At 48.0% G+C, this 24,576-nt stretch overlaps 12 protein-coding genes across 12 annotated transcripts; 8 read left to right on the top strand and 4 right to left on the bottom strand.

Moving 5' to 3' along the window:
• Positions 1-135: 135 nt before the first annotated feature.
• Positions 136-1,431, top strand: TRV_06089 (uncharacterized protein; the record flags this gene model as incomplete). The annotated part of the gene is made up of 1 exon (XM_003019845.1): positions 136-1,431. The coding sequence occupies one exon, from the start codon at positions 136-138 to the stop codon at positions 1,429-1,431; it is 1,296 nt and encodes a 431-aa protein (XP_003019891.1).
• A 1,034-nt stretch (positions 1,432-2,465) lies between these two features.
• Positions 2,466-5,075, top strand: TRV_06088 (uncharacterized protein; the record flags this gene model as incomplete). Its single annotated transcript, XM_003019844.1, has 3 exons — positions 2,466-2,493; positions 2,561-2,791; positions 2,857-5,075. 3 exons carry the CDS (start codon positions 2,466-2,468, stop codon positions 5,073-5,075), a joined length of 2,478 nt encoding a protein of 825 aa, XP_003019890.1.
• Positions 5,076-6,666: 1,591 nt separating this feature from the next.
• TRV_06087 (MFS transporter of unknown specificity) lies at positions 6,667-8,596 on the top strand (the record flags this gene model as incomplete). Its single annotated transcript, XM_003019843.1, has 3 exons — positions 6,667-7,017; positions 7,081-7,898; positions 7,957-8,596. The coding sequence occupies 3 exons, from the start codon at positions 6,667-6,669 to the stop codon at positions 8,594-8,596; spliced, it is 1,809 nt and encodes a 602-aa protein (XP_003019889.1).
• Positions 8,597-10,572: 1,976 nt separating this feature from the next.
• TRV_06086 (integral membrane protein, putative) lies at positions 10,573-10,986 on the top strand (the record flags this gene model as incomplete). Its single annotated transcript, XM_003019842.1, has 1 exon — positions 10,573-10,986. One exon carries the CDS (start codon positions 10,573-10,575, stop codon positions 10,984-10,986), a length of 414 nt encoding a protein of 137 aa, XP_003019888.1.
• Positions 10,987-11,750: 764 nt separating this feature from the next.
• On the bottom strand, positions 11,751-13,961 carry TRV_06085 (uncharacterized protein; the record flags this gene model as incomplete). Its single annotated transcript, XM_003019841.1, has 4 exons — positions 11,751-12,132; positions 12,199-12,763; positions 12,817-12,990; positions 13,046-13,961. 4 exons carry the CDS (start codon positions 13,959-13,961, stop codon positions 11,751-11,753), a joined length of 2,037 nt encoding a protein of 678 aa, XP_003019887.1.
• Positions 13,962-14,426: 465 nt separating this feature from the next.
• TRV_06084 (uncharacterized protein) lies at positions 14,427-14,717 on the top strand (the record flags this gene model as incomplete). Its single annotated transcript, XM_003019840.1, has 1 exon — positions 14,427-14,717. The coding sequence occupies one exon, from the start codon at positions 14,427-14,429 to the stop codon at positions 14,715-14,717; it is 291 nt and encodes a 96-aa protein (XP_003019886.1).
• Positions 14,718-16,037: 1,320 nt separating this feature from the next.
• Positions 16,038-16,404, top strand: TRV_06083 (uncharacterized protein; the record flags this gene model as incomplete). Its single annotated transcript, XM_003019839.1, has 2 exons — positions 16,038-16,160; positions 16,225-16,404. 2 exons carry the CDS (start codon positions 16,038-16,040, stop codon positions 16,402-16,404), a joined length of 303 nt encoding a protein of 100 aa, XP_003019885.1.
• A 311-nt stretch (positions 16,405-16,715) lies between these two features.
• TRV_06082 (uncharacterized protein) lies at positions 16,716-18,022 on the bottom strand (the record flags this gene model as incomplete). Its single annotated transcript, XM_003019838.1, has 2 exons — positions 16,716-16,993; positions 17,014-18,022. 2 exons carry the CDS (start codon positions 18,020-18,022, stop codon positions 16,716-16,718), a joined length of 1,287 nt encoding a protein of 428 aa, XP_003019884.1.
• Positions 18,023-18,765: 743 nt separating this feature from the next.
• Positions 18,766-19,446, top strand: TRV_06081 (uncharacterized protein; the record flags this gene model as incomplete). The annotated part of the gene is made up of 1 exon (XM_003019837.1): positions 18,766-19,446. The coding sequence occupies one exon, from the start codon at positions 18,766-18,768 to the stop codon at positions 19,444-19,446; it is 681 nt and encodes a 226-aa protein (XP_003019883.1).
• Positions 19,447-19,935: 489 nt separating this feature from the next.
• TRV_06080 (uncharacterized protein) lies at positions 19,936-21,570 on the top strand (the record flags this gene model as incomplete). The annotated part of the gene is made up of 1 exon (XM_003019836.1): positions 19,936-21,570. The coding sequence occupies one exon, from the start codon at positions 19,936-19,938 to the stop codon at positions 21,568-21,570; it is 1,635 nt and encodes a 544-aa protein (XP_003019882.1).
• Positions 21,571-22,010: 440 nt separating this feature from the next.
• TRV_06079 (uncharacterized protein) lies at positions 22,011-23,504 on the bottom strand (the record flags this gene model as incomplete). Its single annotated transcript, XM_003019835.1, has 4 exons — positions 22,011-22,880; positions 22,939-23,300; positions 23,368-23,390; positions 23,470-23,504. The coding sequence occupies 4 exons, from the start codon at positions 23,502-23,504 to the stop codon at positions 22,011-22,013; spliced, it is 1,290 nt and encodes a 429-aa protein (XP_003019881.1).
• A 191-nt stretch (positions 23,505-23,695) lies between these two features.
• Positions 23,696-24,058, bottom strand: TRV_06078 (uncharacterized protein; the record flags this gene model as incomplete). The annotated part of the gene is made up of 1 exon (XM_003019834.1): positions 23,696-24,058. One exon carries the CDS (start codon positions 24,056-24,058, stop codon positions 23,696-23,698), a length of 363 nt encoding a protein of 120 aa, XP_003019880.1.
• Between the last annotated feature and the right edge of the window lie 518 nt (positions 24,059-24,576).

Genomic DNA, 24,576 nt, shown 5'->3' with positions numbered 1-24,576 from the left:
CGCTATATTACTCCCCATAGGAACCCCAACTTGTCTTTTTTCAGTGTTAACGGGCTTTCCCCCGTCCTGAACAATGATGAAATCGAAATATCCTCCACGCCAGAGCCTAATGTGGTGTCATCCGCCCAGGCTTTCATGCAAGGCCTTTACCCTCCAACTCCGGAACTCGCCTCCTTCCGTGGCATTTTGAGTTCTGCAACCGACGCCAACGGTCACTTGATTGACTATCCTCTCAACGGTTACCAGTACCCCGTCATTTCAACTTACCGGGCGGAAGATCCCATGTCTGCACATATTTCCGGCCACAAGAACTGTCCACAGCACACCAACGCAGTCCGAGCCTTTGCTGCTTCTAAAGAGTTCCATGACGTATTCGATAGCACCCAAGCCTTCTACTCGAATATTTACTCACGCATACTTTTCGGCGTCTACTCTCGTGACATGGCCAGTATCTACCACGCCAATACTGTTTATGAGTACCTCAACTACCAGTACACCTACAATTCAACTGCCAGAGACATTATTTCTCGCACCGATGTAGACACAGCTCGTCAGTATGCCAACCAGTGGGCACACGCAACCTCTACCGGCGCCGATGTTCATTGGTCAAAGGACAGAGTACTTGCTATTGCAGGTAGATCCCTAGCTTACCCCATTATGCGTTCACTTCAACAGAACGAGAGAAGCAAAGGGTCGTTCAATAAGTTATCCCTGATTTTTGGTGGGTATGAGCCCCTAATGGCCTTCTTGGAAATCGTTGTCTCAAAACCATATCGTGAGGGCTTGAGTGGCCTTCCCAACCACGGTGCATCTGTTATGCTTGAACTTTTCAGTATGGCAGAAGATGGAATTGCAGAATATCCCACCGATAACTCAAAGCTAATGGTTCGACTTTTGATCCGCAATGGCACTGATGCATCTGACCCCGAATCGCAATTCAAACAATACCCGATGTTTGGAACCAACAACAAAGAGACTGCAATGCCCTACAAAGACTTTGTCGACCAGATGGTGTTCAACATGAAATCTACTTCCGAATGGTGCCGCTCCTGCGATGGCCAGGAAAACTTCTGCTACCAATACGCACAACACAAGTCTACCAAGAAATGCGACTTCACTACCCTTCCCCCTCTGGACACCGGTGCACTCATTGGCCTTGGTGCAGTTTCGTTTGGGCTTCCAACTCTTGCACTTTCCTGCCTCTTTTGCATGTGGCGAGGCCATAGACACCGAAAGAAACTGCGATGGAATCATGTTGACACTGAAAATAACGCGAGCATCATCAACCCAGGAAGTTCTCGTGATATCAGGGTGTCAGCTCCATCAAGCATTGCTCCTAGCAACGAGAGTAATGCAGGTAGTTACAACGAGGATATCGAGATGCTCTTGAGCCCTGCCTGCCAACCGGTCAAGGTTCGTGACACTGTCTAACAGATTGCCGCAACGCATCAAGAAGCCACTAGAAGCCTTTGCCTATGCAAGAAGCAGCCAACAATACCCATCTATACCACCTATACCACCTGTACCACCTGTACCACCTGTACTATGTTTGTTGAATTCTCTTTTTTTGATATGTATGGTCATCATGTATTAATTTATCTTTTACTTTTTCCTATTCTTTTATTCATTTCTGTATCGACTTACAACTCTTGTATAGTATGTTTTGATTATCGCATATTATGTATTATCCTCCTCATGTAATGTGTTAGGTCATTATATAGTATTAATAACAGTTGTGTTTGTTATCAATAGTCCCTCAATAAAAGAATAGGAGAATAGAAGGATAAATGTTGTGTTGTCACTCAGTGAATATAGTGAATAGTCATTAGCACAGAAACACGCACACCTAAAAGGACAACAATAATATATCTAGGGAATAAAAAGACAAACAGTTCCTATCACTTATCTTCATCATTTATTGTACTTTTCTCTTATTCCTTCTCTTTACTTTCGTCTCACTTCTTCTTTCTTTACTATATCACAGTGATTCTTCCTTCCACTTCTCTTCTGCTACTCTCTTCTGCCTTCCACCTCACAAAGTTGTCCCTCTCTTATGGGCAAGAAAAACCTCCTCTTCCAAGCCATCATCCAGCCTAAGAGAGCTTCGGAGATTCTCATTTGCCTCTAGTCCGCTGCCGAAAAGGCATTTTCGTCCTCTCATCAGATACAGTGCTCTACAAAATCGACTCTATCGGAGAGACGCCATCCTTGCTCCGTGTTGACGTCCTCAAAAACATCTTATCAGAAGTATACAAAAGCCGCATACACATCTATCCGCCTAGGCCAGAGCCTCACTTCAGCTAGCAACCGGTGCGGAGATAAGGAAAATAACAGGTAGTCGGCTAAAGATACAAGTATCCGTCCATTTGTCATAACCAAGGGAGCGAAAGAAACTGGGAATTGGATACAACTTCTTGTCTTATTCCTGGAATCTTTCTGTTACTGTGGTATAAGAAACAGAAGCCATGGCTACGGTTCTGGCTCAGAGTCCAGGTAAGCAACTGGTTGTCCCTCTCGGAGTTATACAAGCCAGCCTAACTTGGTTCTGTTTCTTCTATAGGCTCATCATCGATCTTCCGAGAGGCCGTTAACTCTGGCAACGAGGGAAAAGAAAAGCCTCGACTGAAGGTATATGAGGATTTGGAACCTGGAAAAGGCGATCTTTCACTTTCCTCCACGGTCAAGATGAAGCCTAGGAAGTACGATATTGAAACGTTGCTGAGCATCGGAAAAAACATGGGTAAAACAGATTTTCCAAAGCGCCTGAACTTGAGCAGCTTTTATGGCAGTGGTAAGTGAAACGACCTTCTCTCGACCCAGTAGGCTGGTAGACATCCTAACCTTGGTGCTTTATAGGTCGGAAATCACTGGGTTCTGGGTCTTATGTATTGCGGGAAAAACCAGTCAACCATACTCGCACATCAACTGATATGTCCATGGACTCAGACGCAAGCTATCACACAACGCAGTCATCGCATTTCCAATTTCCATGTCGCCAGCCGAAAAACGCGCCGGAGGGAAACATAGCTCAAACAAATGAAGGGTTCGCTCGTTTCTTGAAGGAGCATGCTTCACCAAAACATCACAGAGTCACTGCAGGTGGTCGCATAGTTCCAATGACATTGCGTGCAAGTCCAACACCTGAGTTTAAGCCTGCAGTTAAGGGTGTAGAACCGGCATGCAATCAGAATCCGTGCCAGAACCCCGGAGCCTCTCATTCCCCTATGTCCGGCAAGGGAGACGAGTCAAAGGAGGATACTGGAACTATGAGACGACACCGTACTCGAACCATGGCTGAACACACTACCAGATCAGAGCAGGGAAGGCGACGGGATTCGGCAATGAGCCAAGCAAGCAAGGGGAATACAACAAAAACCACCCCTCGATATCAGACACCCGTGATAAGTGCACCTGTGACTAGCAACCCCACGACTCCAGGCCAGATGGGTGGAATAAATTTCATTCCGAATTTAGTAAATGTGGGAATGGACGGATTATCGATGCAACAGGGACAGACAGACCAAGGTGCATTCCCATTCCCCAGCCTTCAAACATACTATTCTCCAGCTGGCATCGCCCAGACAGTCCCAGACCAAGCCCATGGAGCTGCTCAAGCTCAGTTTATCGGTCCCGCCTGCAATATTATACCATATCCAACACCGCCAGGATTGGGAATGATAAATCTGGCACAGATGTATCAGCTACCAGGAGCCTTCAACTCTTTCACTGGGTATATGGCGCCGGGTCTAAATGCAGCACAGACAGCTTCTCAGCCCAATGATTCTCGTGGTTTAAGCAACATGCTGGATAATGCCATCCAGGAATTTGAAACAATATCTGCACAGCTGTCGAACCTGGACCGCTACATGGCTGTGCACACATGGGATATCGATCCTTCTAGTAAGAAGATCCTCGTTATTCAGCGAATGGAACTGGTTACCAAGCTTGACGCAGCTAGGGTTCTCAAGGAGAATATTGAGGCGATGTTGCGGTCCAGCAATGATTCTGCAATGCCAGTAAAGGTGCACCAAAAAGGCCCAAATCCGGGTTCCCACGATTTTATCACAGCTCCACCGTGTACGCCGGTTATGACACCCCAAGGAGGATACTACAATCCCGGATTAACCAATGCTGGAGGGAGCTCGTTCAGCATGAGTGATGTCCATGGGTTCATGTCTCCTGTCCAGGCAACAGAGTCTCCTTACATGTCACCAGAGTCATACTGTGATAATGGATTTTTGGCCAATATGCCGGCATCTAGTGCCACCTCAAACAACTGGACAGTACCAGGGGTAAATAACATGGGTATCCCGGAAAGACTCGCAGATGATGACGACGAGGACGATATGAGAATAATCACCTCAGCAACTGGGCAGAAGATTGGAGAACCAACTCGCAATGCCCGCGCACCACCGGAGCTGAGTGTGATTTACCAGAAAATTGAGCAGGCTGCGAAGCGCAACGAACCCCTGGGGCCTCTTTTCCAGGAACTGGCCAAGGTTACAGCACATATAACTCGCTTAGGCACGAACAGAGGCCGCAACCCTGACACATTCGGTTCAGGTAGGATCGGAGTACCACGGGGACGACCAAGCGCCCGACTGGAGATCGTAGATCCCAAGGCACGACAGGCTGCTGCTCCACAAACTCCCAAGCCAGTTCAAACGCCTATTGCTACCACGGGCTCATCAAAGGAGCCAGCGCAGTTCAAAAAGCTGAGCAAGCTGCAACAGAGTCCACTCTCGTTCTCGCCTTGCAAACAGCACTGTCGAAAACACGACTCAAAAAAAGTGGAGACTCTGACAATGGAGCAAAAGGTCAACGCTCATGGATATTTACCGCCATTCGATGGGGGCGGGGATGCCCCCGGACGAGCCAGTCAGACGGAGCCCAACAAGATCGAGGCTGCAAAGCCAACAGCACCCAGCACCGAAAATACATGGATGGACTTGCTCCGCACCAGACCAAATGCTAATCCGATGGACGTGCGTCGGTTCTTCAAGTTGCTCCGTGACGAAGACTCTGCTGCCCTTGATAAGTATCGAAAAGAGGGTGACCGAAGAGCATTTGGGTAGAGGGATTGTTTCATGTCTGCTCTCCATGGCTCTCCAATCTCTTATTTACCGCATGTTTCCTTTCTTTTCTTCTTCTTCTTCTTCTTCTTCTTCTTTTTTTTAAATTCCCTTTGCTTGTTTGATCCATCCATTGCTTTGCCTTATAAAGTTGAGAGCAGTTCCTAGTTTATGACATTGACGACGTGATGAACAACGCCCCCCCTTGCCAAACCGATGGCTCCAGGCCTCAAAGTTGCATATCTCTTATCCAGCCTTTCTTCTTTTTATCATTTCTTCTTCCCCCTTTCCCCAGTTACCACTTTCTCTGGTTTTTAATGTATGCATTGATAGTTCGCGAAGTCGAAGCAGCGAGGACAGAAGCAGGTTCATGCAAGCAACATAGTATAACTAATGGGTAGTCGAGCGGAATAACAAAGCCACCATGATTCTATGTACCAACCATAGCCATGGAATGTAGTACATACTCCGTAGAAACCCCGGTGGACTCCCCCATCCGGCGCCTCCGTAGATCTACTCTGCCCTCGCCCATCCCGCATCGCATCCTGATCCTGGCTTCTCTCTTCTCTCCATCATCCCTGGCGCTCTTTCTCAGTGTTGGAGGTTGAGATTAGGTAAGATTATGTAATCAGAGACGGAAGAACGAAGAGCCGCAGCCAAGACCCGCCACGTGAGTTCCAAATCGAGAAAGGCGAACCGCATCTCGAGCTTTTCGCCTCCTTCTCGCCGTTTGATAGACGAAAAGCGACGGCAGAGACGAGTCGCAGCGCTCGTCAAAGGCACATCAAACACAGCAGACCGACTGCTAGCTGGCACTGCTGGCATCGCTGTGCATGGACAGGCTGTCTGGGGGGCCAGAAGATGGTTGCAACTCCGGAAACATACTGGAGCAGGCGTCTACTCTGGCCACTTGCGTCACCCCAAGGTACTACGCTGGCTATGGGTGCTTGTTCTCAGGCCTTCCGCAAGGCCGATGTCAACTCTGTTTTATTTTTACTTCTTCCCGCCTCTCCCCACTGTCAGGCGGAGATGACTTGATGTCGGCTCACTTACCGGCCACGTTTCGTATTTTTGATACGTCCCTGGGGGGGGTTTACGTTCTCCGTCTAGCCGCCTCCTGGAGAGCCTTTAAGACGGGGCCTGTTCGCCGCACAGGCCTGGGGGGGCCCTTCCCGCGTTTCTTAGCTTTTCTCTTCTCTTAAGTGATGATTAAGAGGATTTCTTCTGCACGCTAATTTTTGCCCAGGCGTAAAAAGCCGGAGAAGCAGGCTATTTATATATTGCGTTCTCTATTTCTTTCTAGCCTGGACGTTTCCTGCCAGGCCCTATATCCGTGTATACTTACCCCTTTGGGCCGTAGCTGCAACAGTCTCTGGGCTCGTTGGCTTCGGCAAAGGGTCTCAGACGCCTTGCTATAACTGCCCGGATATTGTCTGTTTGTTCTGTTCCAGGCATGACTTGAGAAAGACGGGGAACTTTTCCTTTTTTCGCATGGACTCATACAAGTCATCTTCTTTTTGGCGTTCTCTGTGCTGTTTGTCTATAGTTACGGCTCTACTGGACAGATAGTATAGATTACTCTGCTGGAGCTCCGATGGGTTTCGTCTCAGGTGGCAGACGCTGGCGGTTCTGGCAGAAGCCGGGCTTGGATGTACAAGCCAACGAGACCCAGACCGGTATGGGCCAGCAACAACAGTCACACCCACATACGAACGAAGAGACAGAACGTGGACATCGAACTCATTCGCGTTCTACGTCCCTTCGCCGGATATCATCGACATACACGCATCAAGTTCCTATAGCTACTGTCGAATATGATGCTGAAGGTGCAATTGATCCGGATACGGATATAGAACGGCTAGGCAGACTACGACCGCCAGTATTTAAAAACTGGGCTTCCGAGGCTGCCTTTTGCTTTTCCATTGTAATGTCCCAAGTGTTGACGGTACGGCGATATCATATCCCACCCTTGACCAATAGTCATGAACTAGACTAACAACATACAAAGGAATATTTCATTTCTGGGTTTAACGTCATAATACCCAGGCTGGTGGATGAGTTTGATATCCCAGATGCCTCTGCTGTCTGGCCGGCCAGTGCCTTTCCGCTTGTTGTGTCCTCCACTCTCCTTATCTCCGGCCGTTTGGCAGATATGGTGGGTGGCTATTATATGTACGTCGGAGGCATGGGATGGCTGTGCATTTGGTCGGTCATCGCCAGCTTTTCCAATAACCGCATCATGCTCATATTATGTCGAGCACTGCAAGGCCTTGGCCCTGCTGCCTATCTGCCATCCGGAATGATGCTCTTATCAATCGTGTACCGTCCCGGACCGCGAAAGAACCTAGTTTTTAGCCTCTACGGAACCTGTGCCGTGTTTGGATTCTTCATCGGTATCTTCTGTTCAGGACTGGCTGCCCAATATCTCGCATGGCAGTGGTATTTCCGCATCGGCGCCATTCTCGCAGCTATCACTACTGTCAGCTCATTTTTCTTCATACCCTCGGATGCGGCCGAGAAACGCAAGCAGGGAGTCAAAATGGACTACCTGGGCTCGACCCTTATTGTGGTTGGCCTCACCCTCTTTGTCCTTGCGATCACGGACAGCGCACATGCATCTCAAGGATGGAAGACACCCTATGTCTACGTCTCCTTCATACTTGGCTGTTTATTCTTGGCCGGGGCTTTTTATGTGGAGGGATGGGTCGCAGAGTGGCCCTTGCTGCCATTCGACTTGTTTGATGCGCCCTATATGAAGGCGATGGTACTGGCACTGCTCTTCTTTTACGGGTGTTTGGGAGTATTCTTACTCTATGGGACTCTATAGTAAGTGTTCTCCATGTCACTATAATATAGCTCCATGTCTGACTAACAATCTTCCTAGCATGGTGCACATCATGGGCGCTACATCATTACAAGTTGTTGCCTGGTGTACTCCGATGGTAGTAGGAGGCTTTGCTTTCCCCATGATGGTCGGAATATGTCTACACCTGGTCTCTGGAACTGTTCTACTTATTATTTCCGGAATAGGCTGGATAATGGCCGGCCTCCTGTTCGCAATAATGCCTGATGGTGCAAGCTACTGGGCTTACGCTTTTCCGGCAATGATTGGGGCCACACTAGGCATCGATGTGACATTTAACATTACCAACATCTTCATCACCACGAGCCAACCAAAGCATCGTCAAGGTCTAGCCGGTGCTTTGATAAACTCCGTCTTATTCCTAAGTATCGCGGTTCTACTTGGCTTCGCCGATGTTGCCCAGGTGGCCACGCTGGACCAAGGCAGGAAACACAGTTACCGTGTTGTATTCTGGTTCAATACTGCATGTGCAAGCGTTGCACTGCTGATCATTGTTCTTTTTGTCAGAGTCAATCCTGCAGCAAGCGATCTGACGGTCGACGAAAAGAAGAGACAGCACGAGTTAAGCCAGAGACCGCTAAATGATCCAGAAACTCCCCCTCGAGGTGCAGGAGGGAATAGGTCTACCACATCTGAATCCGAAAATCCATCTCCGTCATAATAGAAAAGGAGGGAAATGGCTATCTTTTTCTTGCCTAATTGAAATATACCCTAATTCAAAGTTCTACTTATTTCAAGAATCTTTGGAATATCTACCTTTCGAGTTACTTCCAAGCAGCCATTGACTCAACGTCCAAGTCCAAGTAGTGCCCTCTGATTTTCTTCCCGAAATGCTTGCTTGGATAGTAAAACATGGACGCTTTTGGTGTTGTGATTTCTACTATATGAAACCTTGTGCTCGCCATGCCAATTCGCAAATCTCCGCCAGGTCATCTTTGCTCAGAACGATATCTCGCTCGTTGGGCCCCCGTTTAGCTCTGCCAAAGATTTTTTCGAAGGGTATAGTCAAGCATTTGCTGACCCTCGTCACTCAAAGCTCATGGGTCACGATCACTGTCTCCATGACTGACCCAATTGGGTTGTAATCTCGCGTCCGAGGGCGAAACGGTGGCATATAGTGCTCCCATCGTTTGACTGTGATTCTTGGTGTCTGACGATCAAGTTTGACCGTAATCACAGCTTCGGTCCGTGATCCTTCTGCCTCAAGCCATCCTTGTGCGTCAATGGATAATATGCTTTCAGTCCTGAGAGTGTGAGGCGAGGGATTCGCCATGGTTTTAATAACGACAATTGTCTCTTGTATGTTTGCAGTAAAACATCGACTGATGTTGGACTCAAAGCCATGTAGATAGCAAGGAGACCTCGATGTTACTATTAGGAACAGGCTCTGGGAGTCGTCCCTATAACACCCCTTAGCCTGGGCTTCTATAACACGTTCAGTTGTTTTCATATTGGTATATGTGATCCGGGGTGTTCCATTGGGAAGCTCAATCAATATTCTTGAAGAAGCAGCTCGTTCGCGTTACCTGGGGGGGCCATTGTATTGTATGGCGGTAGGACGGATATTAGGTGTTATAGACAGGATATATTGTAATATGGTGAGAGACAGGCCATAGACTTCCAGTACTTCGGCCATGACGTCAAGCCAGAGAAAACTCCTTTCGATTCTTGGAAACCTTCTGTTGCTTGCCTAAGTTGATCTAGTGTCTAGTGTTGTTTGTATAGTCTTCGAGGTTGGTATAAATCCGGCTTCTTTGGATATCAGCCCTTTAGTTCTCCACAAAAGCGTTCTCCAGGTTGGCTAAGTTAACTAGTTAGCTAACTAGTTATTCACGCTAGTTAACTAACGAACTATTCACGTCATAATCCCCAAGCGTGAAGTCATGGGGTCTAAAGGATGATGGTACTTTTGTTTCCATATCCAGGACTCTGGGGGTTGTGAGGCCTTCAAGTATTATACCAAGGGGCATGCTGGAATGGAGGACATGGGCGATCAATGGTTGGTAGTTATTGAGTTGCAGCAGGAATGAAAAGTAGCCGATTTTGAGCCTCAATATGTTGCGGAGCTGTAACTAGTTAACTTAGTTAATTAACTGGGTATCCAACGTGCTTCCCGGGGATTAAGAGCCATTCTTGAGGTAGCGCGGCCTTAATATTAGACAATATCATGGCTGAGAATGGTATCTATGTAGTTAGGTGAAAAGTTGGTTTCCAATGGCCATAAACAAATCGCTCGAGATATGGATGGACGGAAACCCCGGCGTCCGACTTTGCCGCCGCTAACTAAATATTTCCAGGGATCTTGCTGCCAGCTAGTGAGCTCTGGAGGAAGATTGCGCACGAAGGATCCGGTAGTTAGCTTGCTGTTGCTGCCTGGCTGCTGGCGACCTATAAAGAGCTGTAACTGTCTTGGAGGAAGAACAATCATAAATCATCTTCTCACGAGCTGGTTATTTCTCTTCGACTTTCTTTCCTTCGACTTTTCATAACTAGTTAGTTAACTAGCTGTTAGCATTGGGTCAGTAGCTGTTTTAACTACTACTTCGACTAGGTACTTCGCCATGTCGAGCCCACCGCCGGCCGGTATGAGACTGTTAACTTGCCAGTAGACCAACTTACCAACGAGACATTGATACCATGGCCATCTCCAACTCATTACCGGTCTTGGTCGTTGCCAATCTCTTCGCGGCCATGTGCGTTGGGTTCGGTATCAACGCGATCCTGCGCCCTGAACACGGCGTGTCGTTCTTCGAGCTTGCTCCGCCCACCGTCGACGGTCCAGAGAAGACCCTTTTCAACAGCCTGATGGCCGTTTACGGAGCGAGAGATGTGTTTATGGGCGTGGCCATTTGGGCCGCCACGCTCACCGGGGAGCGAAAGGCGCTGGGTTGGATTTTGCTTGGTGTCAGCGCTGTAGCGTTTGCGGACGGTGCTATTTGTGCAGTGAACGGTGCTGGAGAGTGGAATCATTGGGGATATGCGCCTGTTGTCATGGTCGTGGGCCTGCTGGCCCTGGGCGTTTTGGACGGCAGCAAAGCGAAGACAGCTTGATTACAAGGAGCTGCTGGATATCTTGTCTAGGTTGATGTCGGGAGACAACTGCTGTTGATCTAGATGAACGGGTGTTTTATATTTCAAATAATAATTGACGATTTACATCCGCCCTGCCACCCTGCATCTGGGGTATGCCTATGCTATATATATAACAACACAACGCAAGTAACTCGACCAGGAGAGAGCGATATAAAAAAAAGAAAAAGAAAAATCCGAGAGTAGTGATGAGAGGAAGAGAAAGAGACACCAGCTGAAAAAAGGAAGAAACAAAATGATGATAACACTCAATGCAATATAAAGACGCCGGCGCGCCTGCACCCTTCAATACCAGAGATGTCGCGTACAACGCACATGAGCTAGAGCAGTTAAGCAAATGTAAGAAAGAGAAAAAGGGATAAGAATGGAAGAGGCAAGCTGACATTTTTTTAGGGGTTTAGACATGCATCTCATCAGTGATGAACAAGTAGTAAATATCTGTGGTTAGCGCTGGGCCAAAACACTAAAGGGGCTATCAGACAGAGAGTGTGTATTTGCAAAAAAAACACACAAGGGAAAGAATATACCCGCATGGGCCGATGCGGCACGGAACAAAATAAGGCCCCTAACACCTTTGTATAAAACGCAATTCGAAATGTTCATTGGAGGATTCGTAGCACGTATGGGAACTGGTGGCCACGACTGGCCGGATGGTGGCTGTTGCCTGGTGATTGGTATGACGGTCGAGAAAAGGACGGGGACACATAAGTAGGGATGCTGCCGTGTCAGCTCTTATGGACATTGCTATCATCAACCAGATGGTTTTCATGATAGTCACCGTCATGGTGGAGAGTAACACTGTTGAAATCTTCGAAGGGGTCGGCGACTTCTCCCGACGGCGTGGCTAGTCCAGAGTCCATTGGTACGCCGGTCAAGTTGCTGGAGCCGCCGATATCAACACTGGCGCTTTCTTTGACGTTTCTGAAGTTGACTGTGTCGATTGCTCTGCCTTGATGTGGTATCATAGGAGGCTTCATATGTCTAATCAAGGCCCATTGAGTGGGTCTGAAGAAAGGATGGGTTTTGACATCGGAAGCACCAGCGCGGGCGCCGAGCCGACGGCACTCGTCCTTGATAAGAAGCTTGCGTATAAGTCCTTTACAGAGACTGCAAAGTGGAGTTAGAAAAATGCTGGAAGGGGGTAAAAGTCATAGTATATATAGAACCACTTACTTGGAAAGCTGCTGTGCGTTAGCATGCTCGGGGAACGGAACTTCGTCTCTTAAGATGTTTGCAAATGTTGCATTTCGGTTCTTGCCCTTGAACGGGGTTGTACCGTACAGCATCTCATAGATAAGGATGCCTAGTGTCCACCAGTCTACGGCGCTGGTATGACCGTTTCCTTTGATGACTTCGGGAGCAATGTATTCTTCAGTCCCAACAAAGGAATTTGTCCTGAAGTCGGCAATACATGACTTGGTATCGATTGTTGGTAGCGAGCTGGCGGAAGTTCCGTTGCGGCCAATAATCATAGTCGGCGCACCCCCTGGGCCGGATTGTTTTGAGAGATCAAAATCTGACAACATGATATGCCCAGACTGATGGAGAAGGATATCTGGATACATGTTAGTGAGGAATTCTTCAATAAAAGGGGAAGAGACGGCCTTCGTACTCTCTGGCTTGAGGTCACGGTAGATAAAGCCCATGAGATGAAGATACTCAAGAGCAGCAGTCACTTCAGCAGCATAAAACCGAGCATCATCTTCGGAGATGCATTTTCCAGGCCGTGTTTGAAGGGCTATTGGCTCAGTTAGTCGGGTTCCAGCTCAGGGACGGGAGGCCAAGTCGTACCTCTGAAGAATTCACCACCGCTGCAATATTCCATACAGAGGTAGAGATGTTCCTCCGACTGGAAAGAATGATAAAGAGTGACTATAAACGGGTGATTACTTGTAGCAAGTATCTCCTGCTCTGCAAGCGCACGTTTTATCTTGTTCCTCTTGATCATCTCCTTTTTACTCAACACTACAGGAGGTGTTAGTAAGACGTGCGGAATATACACGGGAAAATTGGTACATACCCTTCATGGCGTACAATCTTTGAGACTTCTTCTCCCTCACCAAATATACCTTACCAACGTCTCCCTTGCCGATCAACTTGATCTTATCAAAGCTTCCTGGGCCAACTTCTACATTGCGCACTTTTATTGAATTTGAACTATAGGTTCGTCTGTACCCAGCATTACTCCGTATTTGACCAGGTGCTGGAATAGGGCCGAGGGTGTCTGCGTCAGGGACGGTTAGATTTTGCGATGGTGGCTGCTCAACGAAGCCTAGTTTCGCAGTATCTCCCGCCTGTTCGACCAAGGGCTCCTTACCCAGCTCGGCCGTCCGAGGGCGTTCATCTGACTTCCCGGTTGCAAACAAGCCCTGCGCATTGGGTGCAGAGGCAACTCTCCTGAGTTTCCTTGCAAGCTCCTCTTTGTTGGCTGCAGTTGGCTGCTCTACACCAGGAGCTCCGTCTATATGTATTCCGGGAGTATCTGGAGGGGTTGAGGGAACACTGTCATCATTTCTATGTCTCAACGCCGGATATCCCTGATGCGCAAAGTATGGGTTTGCATGTGCAGTTGGCGAGACTCCATCGTCGTCCAGCGGGTTTCCCTCACTGGCAACGGTGGTTGACCGGTTCCGGCCGATGTGAGGGAGAAATCTGGACTGAAACTTGGACTCTTGCTTGGGTACAGCAAGGTTGGAGTTCTTGTTCTGCTGGGAGTTCTGCCCTGAACCCCCCTGGCTGTTCGAGTTGGTGGTCGACGACGAGCTGTTTATTCGAAAGAAATTCCGCAGTTTTGTCGGGAAATGCGAGGAATCGTTCGCGGGTTTCTCATGTTTCTCGTTCTTTTCCTGCTTCTTTCCGGTCAACGATATGCCGGGGAAATTCCGTTTCTCTGAGTTCGGATTCGCAGGGGCGGACGAGTTGAATAGCTGCGTCATAGCGACGGCTCTGCTTGCTTCCGGCGTGGTAGCGAATCTTGCGGAAGAGAACAGCTAGCGATTGGGGCCAGCAGGAGCGCTTATGAATGCCTGTCCGTCTCTTGAACCGCGATCACCGGCCAGTCGAAAGAAGAGCGTTGTATGATGCAAAGCGGACGAGCCTGGAGTCGGGAATGTCGACAATTGGCCAGGAGTGCAAGTGTCCTCTACTTTTCTTTTTCCGTCCGGTCAACGGAGAGCGAGGGCGGTCGCAGCGAGGAGCTAGGATGGACGAAGGGAGGCCGGGCAAAGAGTGGTGCTGGGGCAGCGACTCGGCACCATTGGCGTGGCCGCTGGTGAAACAAGCGGGCCACGGACTGGGAGGCGCAAGGATAGACGACTGGTCACCCGTCAGCAGCAAACGAGGGTGCCGGCCGGGGGTAGCGAGAGCGCGAAACAGGAGACACTTGGTGCAGCAGAGGTTGGATGCCGGCAGGCAAGCAAAGCAAGCAAGCAAACGTCGAAGGACGAAGTTGCAGCAAGGCGCTTCTCTTTTTGGCGAGGACGAGGTTGGCTGGGCTGCTTGGTCCAGTGACGCGGCTGCTTACTCATAACACTATCTGGACGTCGATGAAGAAGAAGAAGAAGAACAAGAAGAAGAATGATAATAATAAGGACGACACGACATCACAAGGCATCAGGGAGAAGGTGATATGTTGGTTGGTTGATAGCAGTCGACAGAGGCGGCGGCAGGGGATGATCACATTGACTAGTTAGTGTACTAACTAATGGTTAAGCTATCAACCATGGATACAGGTACCAGCTCCGACCCATAGCCTACATTTGCTAACCGGACTTCCTGCTGGACGACTGCCTGTGGGCTCTATGTTCGACCTGTATATGCATCCAGAGTGGCCTGCGTTCATGTTTATCACGAGTATGTGCATCTGGATGGCAGGATCCGGGTTTACATCTGATGGATGCATCCGTCAGGCGCAGGGAACAGTCACAAGCTAAGCCCTCCACGATGCTCACCTGGTATGGAGCAATTATTGAAAGTTAGCATAGGGTATTCTTCCTGCCCAGGCTCCTTACGATCAAGCACAACCACGCCCAAAAGAGCAGAACTTCGAGTAGGCCACTACTCCACCTATTTCGAGGGGGTTATTTCATAATCTGCATACTCTGCATGGCATTAATGTGTTGATCGTAGTCCAGATGGCCAGAATCCTGGCTGCGGGAGCTCATAGTCAGGTATAAGCTGGGTATCCCGAAGTCAAGTACAGCATATGTCAGTTGCAATATTGAGAACTTCCACCCAATAATCCCTAATAAGCGAAGTCTGATCTCCCTTAAGCTGAGAGTGGTATTTGATATGCTTATGCCGGCTTAAGCCAGTCATATAAATACTACTAGGGAGAACAACATCACCTGTAATTCCCTCTTTGAAAGAGATTGGTTGTCTCGATGTCTTCTCTAGGGAAACTAGAGACCAGGATTTTCTGGAATGGGAGGATGCTAGTTGTATTTATCGAAGGCTTCGTTTTCCATTCGAAACTTCTACAAAGGCATCAATATCAATGCCTATGCTCTGCTGTCAGAACGCGGTTGATGGCCTGGGTAATGCACTCAGGCGGCTAAGAGATGCATTGCTCGCGGTCATGATATTCACAGCCATGTTTGTAGGGCTACCAACTGCCAACTGCTTGTAATAACGGCTGCAATAGGTAGGTATCCCGTTTCATAAACGTTGGACATTTCCTTAAATATCCAACCCAAATTTTGAGGGAGATTCCGTTTGGGGGCCATTTGGTGCGCGAGTTCAAAATCCAGCACAGCAAAGGGCAGCGCTTAAGTGCGTAGTTAGAGGCCGGAGCCTATTAGTGTTAGTTAATGTTTGAGGAGCATGGAATTCCTTTAACCAAGAAGGCTAAGCATTGCAGGTGGTAGTCATAATAGGTGAATAGTGTCTTGGGGTGAAGTTAGCTAACTAGCTAACTAGTTAGCGCAGTCACCAAATCGAAACTCACGCCTTTCAGCCGAGCAGCAACGAGCCCTTGAAGACAAAACATCACCTCAACCGCCGGCAGCTGCAAGATGGACTACGATACGCCTGAGTCTGGCTTCTCTAACCCTCTCGTACGCGATAACCTGCTTCTCACTCCACTAGAGCAGGAGGTGCTGGACGAATACACGAAGCTGCTTGAGAATATGAACAAGGTATGCGTGCATTCTGGTGAAATCTTTGAAGGGCTGCTTTTGGCTGACGCCAGCGTATGTATAGCTCTCTACTTCATTGAACGATCTCGCGGTCCAGCCTTCATCTGATACTCTCGATGCTCTGCGGTCACTGGAAAGGAAAACCGCTACCGTTTATACCTTGCTGAAGGCGAGCGTGTACAGCATAGTTCTCCAACAGCAGATCTACAACGGCGGGGACGAGGGGCAGCCTGGAGACAACTAAGAGTTTCACAATGCAGTGGTATAGTCTGGGATGGTATAGGAAGCACCTAGGTTGCTGCTATATAGGGGCATTAAAGGAAGAAAGATTGGTGCATTGGCAAAGGGACGGATGGTGCTTTAGATTGTCCTGATGGGAGCTCGGAGCTTTTGGAGTTTGGAGTTTGACAGGGAAGGTATGTCTGCTACATGGCAAAGGTTGAAAAAATACATATATCAACATGAAATTGAACATGATACTCTTAAGATTATATAAATACACTCCATCCTATCCTGTAGTAATACATCAGGTATATCAGACCAAATGGTGACTCCTTACACCTTTCCGGCGTAATAAACCTTCCTTACATCGACAAGCTTCTTTCCTAGGGCCCGAGCAACCTCTTCCGGGTCCTTTTGGCTCATCAGCGCCTTATAGGCAGCCTTTGCGGTGTTCATAGGGTTTCTGGAACGAGAAACACGGGCAGCCAGATCCTTGATTCCGGCAAGACGGCACATTTCCCAAATCCGCTGGGAGCAACGAAGGCCAAACCCTGATATTGAAATTGTTGTTAGCAAAGAGACGGAACAGAGAACAATGAGAAATATAGTAACTGCTCTATTAAGTACGTACCTGGTGGTCGATTCATCAGGATCAATTCTGTTCCCGCAACTTTTCCCTTGACATCTCCGAATATTGTCCGCCTCTCGTATCTTGGGACTGGCTGCATACTGCGAATTGCTCGGTATTCTGCTTGCTCTCTGGCGGCGGGTGCTTCCTCGGATTTTCCTTCCCCAATTCCAAGCAAACCATTCTTGTTACCTGCAACAACGAGAACGTAGGCCTTTTGAATTTTGCCTAGACGAGTCTGATTGACAACTCGATGACTGACGAGAACCTTAGTCTGTATCTGCTTAAGAGCATTTGCGCTCAATCCGGTTACAGCCATCAATTTCTTTTGCGAGTCCGTCAGTTCAGACGTGGATGCGAAACTTTTCTCCTTCTCGAATAGAGGGGGAGGCTCGTGACGGCCAATGTTAGAGAAGTTCTCTCCCGGTTCAAACACGTCTGGCACAGCAGCGCTATGAGGGTCGAGTTCAGCTTCTGCTTTTCCGGTGGTCAATCGCACATTTTCGAAGAACTTTTGTAAGCTTAACGCTGAAGGTTCATCGGGCATGTCCTTAATAAAATTGGCAACATCATCCACCAATTCATCGTGGGTTTTCAAGCGGGAGTTGGGGTCGTGGTTGGTGATGGGAGAACGGATGTGGTGGTCGACAACAGGCTCGATGGTGGAAAAGTCATCCACATATTTGAGTGCCCACGGATCATCTCTCAGATTGAACTGCTCATCCACATCTTTATCAGGTATAGCTTTCTCTCCGGCCTCAATTGCTTTGATTTGTTCTGGCGAGTAGACAGTCTTCATGTGAGCCTTTTCAGCTTCGGTATAGGGTCTTGACTTTTCGGGCGTATGCTGTTTTAGCCAGCCCTCGACGTCTGAGGCTTTAATATTCTCATGCTTCGGTTTCCGAGGAGTACACGATACAGGAGTCGAGTGGAATTGTCGTCGGGGGTAGCGAATGAGATTTGGTTTGGAAAATGTACAGAAAAGGCACCTTGCCGGTCGTGTGACGCTCATTGTGGCGGATTGAGCTCCAAGAGCCAGTCACGGCATCGAGGCCGTTCGTCAATTCAATGAAAAATGCGGCCCGGCCGTAGAATTGGAGGCCGTTCGTCCCTTCAATCGCGTGGTCAGTCAATTCCAATTGAATTCAAAGATTGAAAAGAATTTCTTCTGAAGCTCAAATAAGATTTATTACCTAATAACGGAATATTATTCTCCCTGATTAGTAATAGATAACTGATTATGTAATTTACGGGCTCAGGCACGCTAAAGGCAACTACGATGCTTTTAAAGACGGTTACCGATCCTTCTACCTACCGCTCAGTCTATACCTATAGGTATGCATCTGCCAGGACAGTAGTTATATCTTGCAACATAAGAATGCGATATGACTATTCAGAGGGAGCAGTGTTCATTCACTAGAAATATTGGTGATGCACTTGGACTCCCCGCTGTTTTGGGAAATCATATCAGGCAGCGACATTGTTGTTCTATTAGTTTTAATATATGCAATCTACTGCAAAGACCAACATGGATTAGGTGAAGCTGGGTTGCCTCGCTCAGCTGATATGAGTGCGGCGTATTCGCGCTGTGCCGCAAGGCAACCGAATTCCAGTACTGATATATATAATCCACTCTTCGTTTAGTGAAGACAGAAGAATCCATTTCTTCCTAGCTCCCTATCTCTACACTTCACGGTCTTCGGCAATATTCCAACCAAACCTCACACGAGCAACGCACAAAATACCCAAGTCAACATGTCTAAAACACATGGAATATCTGCGAATATCTATGGGCGGGGAGATCGCTCCCTCGGCGATAGACCGTGCCACGTCGGCCTTGCTGTGTACGAAATTGGCTCCGACATCTGTGAAATGCATCATATCCGTTGCCCTCAGGATGACCAGTACATCTACGACCCTCGAACCCAACCCCTTGAGGATTCAGTGTTGCGCGGCCGATGTGAATTAACCCAGCTATCAAATCCCGAGAAGCAGCAGGTTAGCCAGATTCTCGAGAAATTCGGCCTTGACTCTACCAATATCCCAGAAGTTGGTGTGGGCAATTGTCAGGACTGGCTTGCAGGAGCAGTGAAGGAACTCGAGCGCCATGGTATTCTCCCAGACGGAGAGGGAAGTTATTGGAGAAATATGATCAACTTGACATCTGACCAAATGAAGAAACGCTGTGAAGACGATGGGAAACAGTGGATTGATGGACCAGGACAGATCCCGTTCAGTGGGGTCCCTGATGCTAGATATTCGGATCGTGAAGAGAGAAACGTCGGGAAACTAGCTCATGGTTCTATAATAGAGGGAAAATTGGAATCTCTCTTTGCCTCTAAATCTGGTCCTGGTTCTTCGGCTTATGAAGATAATGATCCTCAGCGGCTATATGTCTCTAGCCCCTTTTTCAGCCAGACAAAGCGCGAGGACTGAATTTTTACATTCAGATACTTCGAATGTTAATAATAACCCTTTATGGGGATATATGCACTGGTTTTAGCTACATGTTTCCGTTTTGTCCAAACCCGAAGGTGAAAATGATGGCTAGAAATAGGGACATGCCTTTGGCTGCGAGTAGAATGGAACGCTGTTAAGTTTAGAGTCTGAAATAGAGTGCTTACCTAATAACAGGACAAGCACGTGATGGTTACTAATCTCGACATTTTGGTTGGCAAAGAAAGTTTGAAAGTGAAATTGATCAAAATCAAAGTAAAATCCGTGAGCTTTTTGCGCAAGACAATTCTTCAACGGCATTGCTCTAATTTCCATTCCAGGGGGATGTTTTTGAGGCCACTAAATGTGCGGATTGCCTCGTTTTCGAGATTTAGAGCGCTACGAATCCCTGCGACCCAATTGATCATCCCCTCCGTTCACCAATACTCGACAGTTCAACGTGCCATAAAGATAGTTGGAGGGTTCGATATGCCTGGACAGGGCAAGGCGCAGCAACATAAGGGGAGAGGAAGAGAACCACAGAGAAAGAAACAGAAAAAGGAAAAGTCGAAAGCCGAAGGAGGTGCGGATGAAGTAGTAGAATTGGACGTGAAGACCCTCCTAGAGAACAACAAACGGAAATCAGAAGAAAATGGCGAAAAGCATACCGATGCCGAAACAAGCGTATCTGTTGTTCACGAAGGGAAAAAGGATTCCCCATTCCCAGAAACAGAAGTAACTGTTTCTGAGTTGTCATCAACCGGAGAAGGTCTTGCGTTATCGCCAAACGGTGACCATGTTTACGTCGTACCATTTGCGCTTCCCGGAGAGACAGCCCGGGTCAGAATATACAAGACGATCAAACCCAAATCATATAGCTTGACAGATCTGGTGGAGGTTTTAAAGCCCTCCGAACAGCGTGATGACTCCCTTATAAAATGCCAATATTTTGGCAAATGCTCCGGATGTCAGTTACAGATGATACCGTACCAGGACCAATTGCAACATAAGAAGCGGATAATAGAAAAGGCATATGCTAACTTCTCTGGGCTATTACCGGAGCTTATACCTGCTATTGGAGATACGATGGGCTCCCCCATGCAATATGGATACAGAACCAAGTTAACTCCGCATTTCACCCAGCCTGCTCGCAACCGGCGGCAAGAGCATAGCAGTGATGCTCCGGAGATCCCCCCTATTGGATTCATGATGAAGGGACGCCGTAAGGTTATGGATATTGAGGACTGTCCTCTTGGAACGGACATTGTTAGAAGCGGTTTGAAAAATGAGAGAAAGAGGGTCGCGGAAAACTTACAGCAATACCCCTACGGTGGTACACTGTTGGTTAGGGAAAGTACGAAAAGGGTGGAGAGGAACAAGGAGAATGAAGCTCTGCCTTCGACTGACAAAGTCATACGGACGACATTTCCAGAGTATGTTGAGGAGAAGACGTACATCACGGATCAAAATGGTATATCTGTTGAATATGTGGAGGATTATCAATTCCACAATATTGCTGGAACATTTTTCCAGAACAACAATTCCATTCTACCATCGTTTACGGGCTATGTTCGAGATAACGCCTTGCATCCTGAACCTAAACCAGATGCTACTCCGGCAGAATCGGCCGCGGCAGCCAAATCCAACCCCAAACTAAAGTACCTACTGGACGCATATTGTGGCTCTGGGTTATTCACCATCGTCCTATCGGGTACCTTTCGCTCATCTCTGGGAATCGACGTCGCTGCATCCAGTATAAAATGCGCACGCGAAAACGCCAAACTGAGCAACGTGCCCAACACGGGTTTTGCAGCTGCAGATGCTGCAGCGTTATTCAAAGATGTTCCATATCCGGCTGACCAGACATTACTTGTCATCGATCCTCCACGAAAGGGGTGTGATACCAATTTCTTGAATCAGTTACTTGCATATGGCCCGACGAGAGTATTATACGTTAGCTGCAATGTTCATACTCAAGCTCGGGATGTTGGCGTTCTAGTTGAAGGAAAGAATGGAATCCGATATGATATTGAGAGTATCCGTGGATTTGATTTCTTCCCGCAAACAAGCCATGTTGAGAGCGTGGCTGTTTTAACCAAGGCTATAGAAACTAAGGCAGAGTAAGGCTTTGTATGATCATGTGTCATATGAGGCTGCAATATGGGCATCAAGTGTTGATAGACATGCATTTGTACTATAGGAAAATTTTAGTGATACCCTACCATGTTCTTGGTCTGTATACTACTGCAAAACATATGACTGGGCATTTGACTAGGAATTTTATAGAACTCCGCCATGTTTTTGATTTCCCCTGTTTAGAATATTTATTTACAAGAGGAAAGGAACGTGTCTCGTAAACGGATACATTGAAGATCTAGAGAAGTATACTCACCACGGCATGCGTAAATTCATTGCGACATAGCGAGAACATTATAGCCAGGGGCATTGTGTTATTTCCTTGAAGTGAACCGGTTCCTTTAAGCACCCCCAGGACCTCCAAGTAGCGCGAATCGTCTTACTATGGAGGGACCAATTTCGTCGTATTCGGCCTAACGTGGAATGAATTAGAAACTGAAGATTGGAAGAAGGGGCCAGAAAATACTTGCCTTAGTGTGGCAGTAGCTGCGGAATTCGGGAGTTTGTCCAAGCAAACTTCCACCAAACCATGGGCCGTGACGTTGTCTCTTGTGAGTAATAACTTGAACCTCCAAACCACCGCTCCTTGCTCCTCCGCTACGTGCTTCTGAAGCACGGATTCTAGCATCTACCAAATGCCTAATATCACGTTGCAGTCGGCGACCAAAATCCTTGTATAGAGTAGAGCCACCAGACAGCACGATGTTCTTGTAGAGCCCACGTCGAACATCAATTGGAGAAGATTGAATAACACCATCGACAACGGTGGGTAGTGGTGTGAGGAAATCAGAGGAGTATATCTCGGGGTTGAAGAAAATCTCCGGAGCCAAAAACCGTTCGTAACCAACATCTATGGAAACAGTTCTTCCATTGGGAGATGTGACGGTGTGTTTGAGGAACCGGTCTGGCTCCCTATCATACCGAGCAAATTCCTTGACAATATCCGGGCAAACGTAGCAGTATTCCTCCTTGATCTTCTCCGCAGTCTTTAACGAGCTGTCAGCTTCATGTCTGTCTCGCAAGAGGTTCTGTACGAAGTAGGTGATATCTCGACCGGCGATGGGGATACTCTTTATCGAAGAGCCAATGACGTATCCTTCCGCAACTGGAATAACGTGTGTGACACCATCACCGGAATCAATGACAGTACCCGTAAGTGACCTGTCTGTAACCTTTGATGATGTCCAAGAAGCTGCTAGGGCGAGGACGGCTTGAACTGCAATATATAGTCCCGCACAGTTAAACGACTCGAAGAAGATCTCTGCAGTGTTTTCTCGGTTCTCTGGCGGGTTCAATGGCTGGTGTTGAGGAAATTAGTAGGCATTAACATATGAGTGGGGGACGTAGGAGGTTTACAGGTTCCGTTAATAGGAAGTAGTGATCCTCTGGCTCGACCCTCAAGTACTTGAAGATGGAGTTGGACCAGAACCTCTCCATATGATCCCAATTTTCAATCTGCCCATGTCTAATGGGATAATGGATGCCATATCCTGGCCCGGAGCTCGCGGCAAGGGCTTCATCTCCAATGAAGTAGTCCAGATCTTCAGTTCCACGCTTTGAGGCAAGCGAAGAAGTCGGCCCCGCGCCGCCTGTTAGGAAGGAGGGCTTGTTTGCGACTGGTGGTCGACCGGAGCCTGTTCCAGGAGCCGCTCCTGCACCGGACTTTGTAGCTATGGCGGTGGGAAAGACGAAAGAGGGAGAATCATTGCCGGCGAACCCTAATTGGGAGGAGAGCTACGAGTTAGCTGGTGGGAGGGGTATACACCGACGGGGTCTACTGCTCACCAAGCTTGGAGTAGCCGGTGCCACTATAGGTAGGAAACAGTTAGCCAATGCGCACTACGGTGAGAACTATCAGCATTTAAACACTGTCTCCCCGGTACTTACTTGTCCATGACAACGGCGGGTGTTTGTGCTGCCATGTTTACCGTGGTGACGTGACGGTCGAGGCAGCAGTAAAGCAGGAAAATTCAATCAAATATCGAGATGGGACAGATATAGACTATGCAAACCGAGCTTCTCAGCAGGCGACCCGCGGGATAGTGGCCTTAATGCTGTGGGGTGTTATGCTGCAGCCTGTCCGTGTCGGAGGGTGGAAGCGTCGTAGGTTAACTTAGAGCGTCCATTCATTGAACAAGGTGGAGGATGAGAAGGCGCCAAGACTTGATATCATGTGCCTTTTTGCTACTTCGACTCTTTTTTCAACGTCAGACATCAAAACGGCCGACTTCACTCCATCATTTCGGGATTTATGGCCCATGGAATGAGCATAAAGAGGTCGAGAGGCCCAGTGAAAAGCCGGGAATGACACTGCGAGACTCCTGATACCACCGGAATAGCCGGAACTCCTGGAAGCAACAACTGGATTGTTGTCACCACCTCCTTCTTGACCGAAGCGCAAGGGAGAAAGCAGAAAAGAATAGAAGCCTCTGAGAGGAGAGCAGAAGAGAAACATAGACAGATGCAGCTGCTTCATCTCTAGACGTTATTTGCGTCTGATGAGCAAACAATGAGCCAGGCTGTCTCTTATCCGCTTCTTTTCTCTCTTTTCTACTCTCTCTCACCAGCACTTCTCCTGATACCTTCCCTTACCAAGGCTACTTTATCTATCTGCATCTTCTAGTCTTCTCAGTATAGGTTTTATCTCTCTGGTGATAACAAGAGGGAATCTTCCCCTAGTTACTGCACCAGAGGTGGAAAAACCTGTGCCATAGACGTACATCGCTTATTCCATGCATAAAGCCATCCACTCGTTACTACCTTGCTTCCTCTCACATTCTCTCACTTCCGGAGCCTAGGTTGATGAGACTTACCTCTTATATTTCTCCTTTACCTACCATCACTTATCTAGGAGCTGATAGTCTGGTGAGGCTGCTTTGATTGTGCTTTCTGAGTACCCCTCTACCGTGCTAAGGTCGTGGAAATAGGTGTCTGCGATCTAGGTCACCTAGCAACCCACTAGTGCTAGATTCATAACAACAGACTCTTTTCGTC

The sequence above is a fragment of the Trichophyton verrucosum genome, assembly GCF_000151505.1.
Source record: "Trichophyton verrucosum HKI 0517 chromosome Unknown contig00668_1.f1.exp, whole genome shotgun sequence".
Taxonomy (NCBI): domain Eukaryota; kingdom Fungi; phylum Ascomycota; class Eurotiomycetes; order Onygenales; family Arthrodermataceae; genus Trichophyton; species Trichophyton verrucosum.
This window is presented reverse-complemented; position numbering and strand designations above follow the sequence as displayed.